Source organism: Bos indicus, chromosome 23, assembly GCF_029378745.1.
Source record: "Bos indicus isolate NIAB-ARS_2022 breed Sahiwal x Tharparkar chromosome 23, NIAB-ARS_B.indTharparkar_mat_pri_1.0, whole genome shotgun sequence".
NCBI lineage: Eukaryota > Metazoa > Chordata > Mammalia > Artiodactyla > Bovidae > Bos > Bos indicus.
Genome location: NC_091782.1, coordinates 29,629,224 through 29,640,942, shown reverse-complemented (window position 1 = coordinate 29,640,942; position 11,719 = coordinate 29,629,224). Strand labels below are relative to the sequence as shown.

The window sequence follows — 11,719 nt, the reverse complement described above, 5'->3', positions numbered from 1 at the left end:
TCCTGCCCTTGTCCTTCTGCTCCAGTAAGACACCAGTCTCAGTCCAGTCTAAAAGGTCAGTTCTATTTTATTAGTTCTTGAGGAGACGACTCACCCAGTGGCCTCTGTCCTTTTTCTCACTCTGCCCTCCTCTATATGGGGCCCTCTCCCCACTACTGCCTAATCACCATCCTCTATCTAACTTTCCTTCCCCTTCTACTCCTATGCCATTCTACCCCTGGTCAGCCAGAACCCCCGGGCTGGGCTCTCAGTTGTGGGGGCGTGTGCTGAGCACCAGGCAGAGGGAACTGAGCCCAGCGCCGGCCTTCTCCAGTTCTGAACAGGACACAGGTACGAGGGTGACGTCAGAGAGCTTCTGCAGTGCCTGCAGGGAGGACAGCGTGTGGGGAGAAGGGAGTGAGTCCCCAAGACCCACAGGCGGGGCCCCCTTTCAGCCAGCTCACAGGGCCCCACTTGGGCTTCTAGAAAAGGCACCCCTTCTTCCTCCCACAAGGAAGGCCTGAGCCCCATTTCTCTGGTTGGGGGGTGGTGGTGGAGCTCCTGCCTTCTCTCACCTCTTGGCTGTTGGGCAGGTCCCCGCCTCCCCGGTGCAGGAGGAAAGGGGGCAGGCCGGGCTGCCCAGGACGCAGAAAGAGACAGTCAGCTGCTGCGTCATCCGGGAGGGTCAGGGAGGCATAGGGGTGATCAGTCAACACTGCCATTGCCTTGGGGGAGAAGAGACAGGAAACACTCAAGGCTCAGCCTCTCCACAACTGAGTCTTGCTGCCCTACCACCGCTAAGGGCGGGGGACAGAGTCACATTATTGTGGAATAATAATAACAGCAATCACATGTCAGTTACTATGTGTCAGACACTGAGTGCTTTAATTAACTTTGCTAATTTCCACCTCGGACTCACAGGCAGTTCTTTCCACCTGCTATCCACTTCTCTGCTACTCCAGATCCCACCCGTCGATCCTATCCATCCTTCAAGACACAGATTAGATGCCCTTCAATGGCACCCCACTCCAGTACTCTTGCCTGGAAAATCCCATGGATGGAGGAGCCTGGTAGGCTGCAGTCCATGGGGTCGCTAAGAGTCAGACATGACTGAGCAACTTCACTTTCACTTTTCACTTTCATGCATTGGAGAAGGAAATAGCAACCCACTCCAGTGTTCTTGCCTGGAGAATCCCAGGGACGGGGAAGCCTAGTGAGCTGCCGTCTCTGGGGTCACACAGAGTCGGACACGACTGAAGCGACTTAGCCGCAGCAGCAGCACAGAATTTCGTGAAACCCCGGAAGACGATGTTAATTGTCCCTGTTTCTCGGTGTTCCAGCTGCCTGTCCGGCTTATAGTAACTTGTTTTCTCACATAGATGGACAGCACAGTGAGGGTAGGAGTTGGAGCTAATTCTCAGAGCTGCCCTGCTCCCCGCCTCCTGGGCCTAGAGCCACGCCCACTGTCGTTGGCTGGCCCTCAACTTGCCCCACCCCAGCCCCACCCCTTCTCACCCTGACAGCTTTTTGGGCAGCTTCGCTGGAACCCGCCACCACGGTGCGGGGTCCCCCCATACCGCAGAGGCCACGCAGGTGGGAGGTGCTTGTGACGGGCACCGTGGAGACGGCAAAGTCCTAGAGGGAACAAGGGAAAGTATTCAATGACGGGGATAGCCTAAACACAGGCTACTCTCAGCCACTTCCTCCTCAGCCCCCTAGTCCCTCCCCTCTCCTCTCCGCCCAGGTCCCTGCGACCCCATCCACCCCCGACTCCCCCTACTCCCACCCCCGCTCCTAACCCGGAACGTGTCCGCCACGATCTCAGCTCCTCGGTGATTGGTCCACTTGGAGAGGCCTACGAAAAACTCCCGGCCTGAGCCCAGGGAGGTCGTCGAGGTATGAGGCACGAGTGAGTTGGAAACAAGGCTCGACGTGGCCCATTCTCCCAAAGTCAGCCTCCCTGTACCAAGCCCCAGGGCGCAGGCACCCCAGCCTCACCGGTGAAGAGAACATCAGTGCCATCCAGCGTTGCGTTCTCGTCCCCCATCTCCACAATTCGGAGCCCCAGGTCCTGGAGGGCTTTGCGGACTCCATCGACCTTAGGGCAGGAGAAGAGGGAGCGAAGCAGATATTTCCACCCCCATTCTTCCCTAAAGCTCGGGATGTCCAGATCCTTCTTTCCCCCTACTCGAACCCGTGCCCAGGTGCTCACCTCCGGCCTGCGGGCGGGGCTCCAGGGCCGCGTGATTAGAGCCGTATCCCCTTGGATCACGGCGGTGTCACCGAGCAGCGGTCCCAGCGGCAGCGACTCTTCAGGAGGCAGTTCTACTAGTTGCAGCCCCAATCGCTGCCTCAGCTTACCCCCCAGCACCCCATGTTCCCTCTGAGCTTTGGCTAGGTCCAGAGCTGGGAGGCCAGCTGCTGCACCCTCCCCCGACGCCAGGCTCTCCGGGACCCCCCGGATCAGGGCATGGGAGCAGCGGCCCAGCCCCTCCCCTGGCGTCCCCATCCCATCCACACAGATGCCCCCTCCGGCTGCGCTGATTTCTTAGTTTTCTCTTTCTACTTCACCTGTCTGGGAGAAGAAACGGAAAGGGGGGAGGCAGAGAGAGAGACATGCAGAGAAGGGCGTAGGGGGATGGTTAAGAGCGCCTGGGTCTTCGTATGCCTTCTCCGGGCGCCCCTCCCACTCCGCCCCACCCCCTCCAGACCTTCCTCTCCTGCGGACCCCATTCCACCCCGCACCCTCGCGGATCTGCTGCTTTAGTGGGGAGTCCGAGGAACAAGATCGGGACCCCTAATTTCCAAAACACCTGTTGCCCCTGCTTGGGGGGTTTTGAGAGGTCCCCGCCAGGCGCCCCTCTTGGCAGCCGCTAGGATGCGCTCACTCCCCAAAAATGCAGCGGCTCCGCCCCCTTAACCCTCAGCTGCTCGCTGCCTTAGGGACCCGAAGTGCGGCGAGGAATCCACAGGGGTGATGGGACAGGAGGAGACAGCTGGGGAGAGAGTTAGAGCCTGGGGGATGAAAGTCTTGGATGTCCGAACGAGAAAGGGAGAGAGGGTCAAGGAGAAGGGAATAGAGCCTAAGGAGTTAAATATCCTCTCTCCACCCCAGTCAGTCTCTCCGTCCCTAGCGCGACCCAGTGTAAACCAGACTCAGTCCCGGAGGACTGGGAGAGGTCTAAAACAAAATCCGAGGGGCGGGGAAATTGGGAGGCGTGGTTCTGGGGAGCAGGCGCCACTCGGGGCGCCAGGACATGGTCCCCCAGTCTCCTGACCCATCTTCCCCAAAGTCCACCCCGACTCAGCTCCGCACCCAAATGTCGACTCTCCGCACTGTCCCGGCGCAAGCACGGGTCCAGCATTCCGGAACTCCGGTCTGCACACGGTCCAAGGGACACCTCCCACCCCAGACTCACCTCCAGCGGCCACCGCTGCTCTTGCCGCTCAGTGATCTTGGCTGGAGCCCCACCCCCCTGAGGACAGAGTTGGTGAAGAAGAGAGTCGTAGCCTTCAAGCGTCGGGGACCGGAGCTTTGGCTTTGAAGGGTCCCCGGGTAGGCGAGCTCAAGTACTACAGTGGGTCGGGGGCACGACGGTCTGGCGGCTCCAGGGCATTGTCTAAGCGGGACGGGGCGGGGCTCCTCGAGGTCACGCCCATTCCGCCCTGCTATGCCGCGCCCACTCCACCCCGACTGCGCGCCCCCCTTCTCGGAATTCCGCCCCGCCCCAAGATCGCTGCCCAGACCCACCCAGATCAGGCCAGCCCCGGCGGCTGGGCTGCAAATGCGGCATGGAGCCCAAGATAGCACTATCGTGGACCTACACATAAAAATGGCAGCCCATCACAAGCACCCCTTTTCTAAATTCCTGGTTTCTGCCAGGAGTTCAAGGTCATTGACCTACCCTTCTTTCCTTGTTATTCACACTCCAAGCCCCAGCTTTGTATAAAAACACTAGATTGTCATTCTGTATTTTATTACTGAAATACATTGTCCAACCCACCCCACAATAAAAATCTCTCGCAGATCCCCCATCCTTGCTTCTCATTGCCCCCAGCAAGCCCTGCACAGGTGCTTCAGGATTCTACGCCCTCTGGCCATTTTGAGTGTGTCCGTTGGGTAGCATGTGGAAACCACCCAGGGCCTTTGTGAAGAAAATGGAGGGGGGGTCGGGTGGCCCTAGGAAGGGCCTTATTTGAGGGCCTTGGCCACTTGCTCATAGGCCAGCTCGATTTCCTCATCATCTGGACAGGTGGAAGCAAACTCTTCCCTAGCATAGGCATTGCGCAGGTATCGATGCACTCCACGAAACACATCCGGAATGGAGAATCCCCGGTACTTCTTACATACCACCTAGGGGTGCGGGAAGGAGGACCCATAGGTTAGCCTCAGGAAAGTCACACCAGCTGCCATGCCCTTGGTCCTTCCCTTATCCCAAAGCCTATATGATAAAATCCAGGCATTTAAGCAAGTTCGATACCTGGTTTCTTTTCTTATGACTCATCAGTTCAGTTCAGTCACTCAGTCCCAACTCTTTGCGACTCGATGGACTGCAGCACGCCAGGCCTCCCTGTCCATCACCAACTCCCTGAGTTTACCCAAACTCATGGCTATTGAGTTGGTGATGCCATCCAACCACCTTATCCTGTGTTGGTCCCCTTCTCCTCCTGCCTTCAATCTTTCCCAGCATCAGGATCTTTTCAAATAAGTCAGCTCTTTGCATCAGGTGGCCTAAGTACTGGAGTTTCAGCTTCAACATCAGTCCTTATGACTCATCTCCCACATAATCACCTGCAGTCATCTTAACTCCTGTCTGGTAAGGCCTTCACCCTTTCTCTCCACTTACTGAAATCCTGGCCATTTATAACCAGCCCCTTTCAGACCACCCCAGTCCATGGTGCTTGTTTTCTCGTCCTAATTTTGAGATATAATTCACAAACCATAAAGTTCTCTTAAATTTCCACAGCAATTTCTGTCTACTTGTCATTTGGCTTTTAATCATGTATTATTAACTTTCATGTGAAAGTTATTTTCTCAGCTAGATTTCAAATCCTTTGCAGGCAGGGACTTACCTGCAGCATGCCAAGATCAAAGGTCCCTCATGCTACAGCTAAGGCTCTGTGCAGCCAAATAAATAAATACAGAGATTTTCAATACACAGTTCTGCAGCAGACTGACACCGGGCTCACGTTTCACAAACTAAACCATAGCTTTGAGCTGTGACAAAAACAAGGGAACCAGCACTTTTCATCTTCCACAAGAGGAAGATAAGTGGAGACTGAAACAACAGACTTAAAACTTTGATTTTAGGAAAAGCCTGGTCTGTCTGATCTGGGGATTTGGCAATGATAGAGACAGGAAGAGCATTCTTGAAAGCAGTACTGGGATGTGTTACTCTCAGTCTGTTTGCACCCACACCTTGCATGGTGGAATGTAATTAATTCTCCCAACCAGTGGTCTTGCCAGCAAAGATAGCAGAGAAGGAATAGGGTGGTGTCTGCCATTGGAAACTACTCAGAAAGAAACCACCTTTGGAGTGGTTGTCATGAGAAGCCTGCATGGGAGCCCCTTAAAGAGTCATCCCACCTCCCACCTACTCCTCCCACAATCACTACTCACCTGTACTATGTGGAGCTTGGGCAACAGATTGCAGTCAGCCAGAGTGAGCTCATTGCCATCCAGAAATTTCCTCTGAGAGATCCCCTCATCCTCAGCACTGGTCTCATCTACTTCATCTGGGAGGGGGGATGTCAGGTAATTGTCTAATACTTTCAGGGCTTTCAGGAGCCCCTTCTCCAGGTCTGTGCAAGAGAAGGGAGTTGGTAAGAACATCAGAAGATCGACATAGTCCAAGAAAGCCCATGGTGGGGATGAGGAAAGTCCAAAACAATAATAGCTAACACTAATGTGTTTCATTTTCTCTGTGCTCTTCTATGCAATTTACATACAAAAACTCATTTAATTCTCACATCAACCAGGGAAATAGGTATTGTTATCCTCATTTTATAGATCTGAAAATAGATTTCCAGAGAAGTGAAATGAATTCCTCAAAGGCTCACAGGTACTAGAATTTGTACTCAGGTCATCTGGATCTATAGAGTTGCTATTATTTTTTAATTTAAGTAAGGTTTGCAATATCAGCTCCATCTCCCTGATATCTGAATGTCCAGGTGTCCCTAATCCCTAGATCTTTTCCATTCCTCCTAGAACCCAGGCCTCTGACCCACAAGACTCACTGTCATTGAGTGCTGGGTTTGAATTCTTAATGTAGGCAGAGAATTTGGCAAATATGTCCAGCCCAGCTGTGTTGGATTCAGGGTTCAGAGCTGCCAGCTTGGGGTACCTAAAAGCCAATGGGAGAAACTGGATAAGATATCTTCCGAGGAGGAGCCTCAGCTCCCCTGCCCTAGCCCCACCACCATCTCTGTTTTTCATTTCTTCAACCCCTTTCCCAGAGTCTCCCAGCTCCCCCACTTCTCATTCCAAGTTCCCCTCTACCTGGGAGGGCACAGCACTGCCTCCAGAAATTCCTCAATCTTGTTGGTATCTGTGTGCACTTCAGTGCCATACAGCAGGAAAGGGAGCTGCCCTCCTGGGCACAGCTTCTGTACCGTCTCAGTCCGCCTGGAGAAGAGACCAGGCATAAGGACTGGTAAAGGGCGTTAGGGAGACCAAGAAAGGGGAGATGGAGGGAGGCGGGAGAGGGGCTCCAGATGGGGGGATGGGGGGGATGGTTCAGGATGGAAGGACTCAGGTGAATGAGTGTGCACCTGTGCACCTAAGAGGTGTTTAGAGGAACAGAAGTGGGCCTACCTCTTGGTGTCAACAGTGGTGACATTGAAGGTGACTCCTTTGAGCCAGAGCACCATGAATAGTCTCTGGGAGAAGGGGCAGTTTCCAATCTTGGCCCCATCACTGCCAGCCTGGAAAGGAAGCCCCAGCCCAAGGTTAGGCCTGGTGTACCCCACTCATCCTGAGGCCATTCTCTGCATCTCCTGCTCCCAGACTTGGCTGCTTTCTGCCTAGTCATGACACATACTCAGTCTCACTGGTAAAAGCTCCCCACATAACTGGGCTCTGCACTCTCTGGTCTGGGTCAAACCTAAGACAGATCATTACGAATATCTTCTGCAAAGGTAAGCTTCTGGTTTCCCAGAGAATTGAGGACAATGGGAGGAAGGCCCAGGGAATGGATTTTGGAGAATTTGGAGGATCTAGACCCTAGAGAGGGAAGACAAATGGGGGTGGGCGTAGTTACTTTTCTCCGTGCTATTCTAAGCATTCTACATGCCATAACTCATTTAATTCTCACATTGACCCATGAAATAGAGCCTAGAAAGGGGCTTTGTTGAAGCCAGCGGTGTGGGCTAGAGGCCTGGATTCCCGAAGGAAGTAGAGCCTGAACACAGGAGCGGTGGGGCGGGGGTTTGGAAGCAGGAGTTCTGGTTCTCTATACACTACCCATGGCACCCCACTCCAGTACTCTTGCCTGGAAAATCCACGGACAGAGGAGCCTGGTGGGCTGCAGTCCATGGGGTTGCTAAGAGTCGGGCACGACTGAGAGACTTCACTTTCACTTTTCACTTTCATGCATTAGAGAAGGAAATGGCAACCCACTCCAGTGTTCTTGCCTGGAGAATCCCAGGGGTGGGGAAGCCTGGTGGGCTGCCATCTATGGGGTTGCACAGAGTCGGACACGACTGAAGTGACTTAGCAGTAGCAGCATACACTACCCAAGCAGCTGGGGGGGGAGTCAAGGGGCTCAGAGCCTAACCCTCAAGGTGTGGAGGGCCTTGTAAGAGGGGGGCTGCTCTCTAATCCCTGACCTCATCCCCCAACAGACACCTCCCCCTAGGCTGAGGGTGATTCATCTCACTGTGTCTTGGGTCTCAGCAGCTTCCTTCCTGGCAAGCAGTGGGGGCAGGGACCTGTGAGGCTGAGGCCTGGGCAGACAATGCCACCTCCCTCTTCCCTGGGCACTGCCAGGGGAGCAGGGGGAGTGTGTGTGGGGAGGGTCTCTCAGAGCAAGTCCCCTGGCTCCAGATAACCTTCCTCAAGCAGGACCCAGGGCTGGAATCTCTGCAGCGCAGCCCCACCCAGGAGTAAAAATAGCCCCTGAGGCAAGAGTGAGAGTGAGGTGGGGACCACACCTAAGAGGCCGCCTGAGAAGCCCCGGCATAAAGGAGAGGGAGAAACGGGCTAGGACACACAAAGGCTGGAGGAACAAAAGAGGGGAAGTGGAGGGAAAAGAGGCAGCAAAGTGAAGGGTGGGGAGACTGCGAGCCGGGAGATACAGACGGAGGGGGAGGTCGCTAAAGGGAGGGAGGAGCACAGAGAAGGGGTCTGGAGAGGCGAGAGAATGCAAGCCTAGTGCGGAAGGGAGCGCGGCTGAAGCGGCAGCCTGAGGTTTCGATATGCAAATACCTTGGGACCACCTCTCCTCATCAACACCCACAGAGAGGACAGAATTGGGACGGCTCTTTTTCTTTCGTTTCTATAACCCCCAAACTCTAAACGCCCTAGCGCAGCTCTCCTCCTGCTCTCTCTTCTCATCTACCCTCGTGGTAGCCACTGCTCAACTCTCATCTCCGCGCCAACAGCCTTTCTCTCGCTTCTCCAACACCCCAGGGACACTGGTTCTCGACTCCATCACCACTCTGAGCCAGCTTCTGGAACTCCACTCCCACTCTCCTGTCTCCTTCCACCCCACCAATTCTTCCCAGTTCACTTGGTGCCACTCCCAGACCTTCCTACCACACCCTCTTCCTTGAAACCTCCCCCGCCACACACACACGTACACACAGCCCCACACACACCCCTCCAAGTCTCCCCCACCATGCACCTCACCCTCTGATCTTTTTGTAGGGCCCTTATCCTGAAGTTTCCCTCGGTCCCACCCAAACCTTGTTAGGTTTCCGGGCTTGTTTCCCTCGGTCCCACCCAAACCTTATTAGGTTTCGGGCTGGCCCCTTCTCTCTCTGTCCCCTATCAGCTGTTCCCTCACCCCCACTCGGTCAATCTTCTAAGCTCCTGGGAACCCTCCCTTTTCTCTATCTTCTTGTCCTTTAGGCTGCTGGAAACTTGCACTTTTACAAACTTTTCAAGGTTGAGCCTAGATTTCTCTAGGCGGGCATAGTATCTTCGCCTCCCAACCCTCCCGCCACCTCCCTCCCCGCCCCGCCGCCCTCCGCCCCCGCCACACACACTAAAGATTGCACGTGGGGCTGGGGATGGGACTCAAAGAGGAAAGGGAGTGGGGAGTGGAGGCTGGAGCTGGGGAAAAGTGTGAGTTGCCTTCCAGGAACTTGGAGGGGGGCCGAGGAGGGAGAAGGTGTTCTTACCTTCACGAACAATTCGACCTGCGGTTGTTCTTCAGCCATGGTTGCGACGGGGACCAGGAAGCAGCCGTCGCTGGGGGAACTGGGAGGGGCCGGGCAGGGAAGGCGGTCTCACAGAAGAGATTCTCTCCCCCAGACCTAGGGCTGGCCCTTCAGCGCCACACGAGCCTGATCAGACCCGCTCACTCCAGACGCGGCCTCTCCACCAGTCCGGCGGACTCCACACCCAGCGGCTCTAGCTCTACCCGCTCCCGGACTTGATCTGGGAGCTGACTCACGGACCGCCCCGCCCCGAACCTGGGGAAGGGACGGGCGGGGGGCGGGACTCGACGACCTAGGGAATGGGCCCGGAGGGGTGAGCCTCGGGTCTCCCTGATGATGGGGGAGGGGGTTTGAGGCTTATCTCGGGAAAATCCCTTGTGTCCCTGCCAGTCTCCTTGATCACGGGACTTTTTTCTGCCTCAGTTTCCCTGCTTGCTTAATCAGAGGACACTCCCACTCCACCCTCACCCAAGAAATCTGACACTGACTGCTTGAGCACGTCCCCGAGGGCCCAGAAAGGGAATTATAGAAGGGAAAAGTGGTCCTTTATTCCTTTCTCCAAGTTTCTTCCGGACTCCCAATTCCCAATTCTGGGTTGCTAGGACTGTGGTCCACAAGAGGGACTTGGAAGGAGAAGCTGGGTTTGAAGGAAGAGAGTGGTGAAAAGTAGGGCAGAGTTGGGTAGGGGAGATCACAGGCCCTGTGCTGGGGAAACAGGAAGCTGAGCCCAGCCAGGGGCCTCATCACTGGGAGAGGTCCTCTCCCATTCAGTAGCCTGTTCAGCTTTAATGCTTCCACTTCTGCCCCCCATCTGGAGCCCCTTCCTGTGCCTTTTGCCCTTTTCTCCCTGACAGGTTGCCTTGGAGATGAGGAGGAAAGCATGGGGTTATTGTAGCCCTAGAGTAGAGCAGCATTGATCCTACTGGGCTGGTGGTAGCTGGTCCTATTGTGGGGGGAAAAGGTGAAAATCAGACAAGATAGTGTGAGCAGAGTCCTTAGGGACACAAATAAAGAAGTAGAGAAAACAGAGGAAGAATAGTTCTCTCCCTCCCTCCCCAATAACCTTGATTTTGGAGGTTCTATCAAACTCTTTATGATCTGCTGAAAAATAGCCCCCAAATATGTTCTCCAAACAGGACATATGCCAGCTTCCACATTTGAATCTCTGTCCTATTCAGCCATCTCTTTCTTCCTCACTACCCTCTATCTAACAAGACACCTAGAGTTTCAGAAAATCATGGTGGGATGCAAGGATATAGGAGCAAAGCAGGGCTTGAAACTTAAAGAACAGGAGAGAGTTGGGGGAGGAGCGGGTGGAGTGCAGAGAGGTGCTGGAACCAGCAGTTAGTGGTTTCCTCTCATGCTTCCTCTTCTGTGGGTTTTCTCTTCCCTGGAGGAAGGCCTTTCTCTGTCCTCCTCACAGAGGGGATATATTTGGTGTTTGTTCTCTTTTGGGCTTCCCTTGTGGCTCAGCTGGTAAAGAATCTGCCTGCGATGTGGGAGACCTGAGTTCAATTCCTGGGTTGGGAAGATCCCCTGGTGAAGGGAAAGGCTACCCACTCCAGTATTCTGACCTAGAGAATTCCATGGACTGTACAGTCCATGGGGTCGCAAAGAGTTGGACACAACTGAGTGACTTTCACTTTCCTTGAACAGAAGAATGTAGAATGATTCAACAAATATCTGTTCGTTGAGGGGCATCTCCTCCAAGGTGACCCTTGAAACCTGCACACATGACCCCTTCCATCTGAAGAAGGTCAAAGCAGCACTACTTCCCAGGGGCCTTTTCTGCTCCAGCTGGTCCATGTCCACCAGAGAATCTGCCTCACAAAAATCTCCCCTCTGGGAGAAGCCTCAGGCAAACTGGGCCAGTCCTGAGCTCAAACAGGTTTGGCAGCTTCTCCCCTGCCTCTCTTTTCTCTCCTACAGTTTTTATAGCTCGAACTGCCTTGATCATCAATATTGACTTTGGCTAGCTGGCATGGCTGCCCACAAAATATTTTTCCTTAACTTTTCAGGTGACGGGTAATGTTGCCCTCTCCTGGTACCATCCATCAGTGTTTCATGGATTTGAAGTCAGGGGCTACATCCCCCAAATCCTGCCTCAGAGAAGTTTCCCTCCCATCTCAATCTCCTTGCCCCTGCTTTTCTCCTATTTCAGTCTCTCCCCTTTATTTCTCTAGGCTTCTCTTTCCACTTCTTCCCCTTCCTCAGCTTGGTAAACCAGTCCCTAATCTCTTCCCACCCCAGATTGGAAGGTGTGTCCCTCCCCCGACACTCCTTAGAGCTGTCACCTGGCCTCCTCCAGGTTTCCATAGCTCCGTTGCTCAACAATTTGCCAGGGGTAACCATTAACCTA

The 11,719-nt window shown here is 54.3% G+C and overlaps 2 protein-coding genes across 3 annotated transcripts; both read right to left on the bottom strand.

Annotated features, from left to right (window-relative positions):
- Positions 1-49: 49 nt before the first annotated feature.
- Positions 50-3,627, bottom strand: DDAH2 (DDAH family member 2, ADMA-independent). Of its 2 annotated transcripts, none has more exons than XM_019986214.2 (7): positions 3,399-3,627; positions 2,192-2,554; positions 1,978-2,077; positions 1,779-1,852; positions 1,495-1,614; positions 555-704; positions 50-364 (listed from the first exon to the last, which is right to left on the bottom strand). In XM_019986214.2, exons 2-7 carry the CDS (start codon positions 2,486-2,488, stop codon positions 248-250), a joined length of 858 nt encoding a protein of 285 aa, XP_019841773.1. In that variant the 5' UTR covers positions 2,489-2,554; positions 3,399-3,627; the 3' UTR covers positions 50-247. The 2 variants fall into 2 exon arrangements, with proteins under 2 accessions (XP_019841773.1, XP_019841774.1); XM_019986215.2 differs by lacking the exon at positions 3,399-3,627 and adding an exon at positions 2,691-3,330.
- Positions 3,628-3,939: 312 nt separating this feature from the next.
- Positions 3,940-9,568, bottom strand: CLIC1 (chloride intracellular channel 1). The gene is made up of 6 exons (XM_019986182.2): positions 9,322-9,568; positions 6,794-6,903; positions 6,479-6,604; positions 6,217-6,323; positions 5,600-5,781; positions 3,940-4,333 (listed from the first exon to the last, which is right to left on the bottom strand). The coding sequence occupies exons 1-6, from the start codon at positions 9,358-9,360 to the stop codon at positions 4,172-4,174; spliced, it is 726 nt and encodes a 241-aa protein (XP_019841741.1). The 5' UTR covers positions 9,361-9,568; the 3' UTR covers positions 3,940-4,171.
- Positions 9,569-11,719: the final 2,151 nt, after the last annotated feature.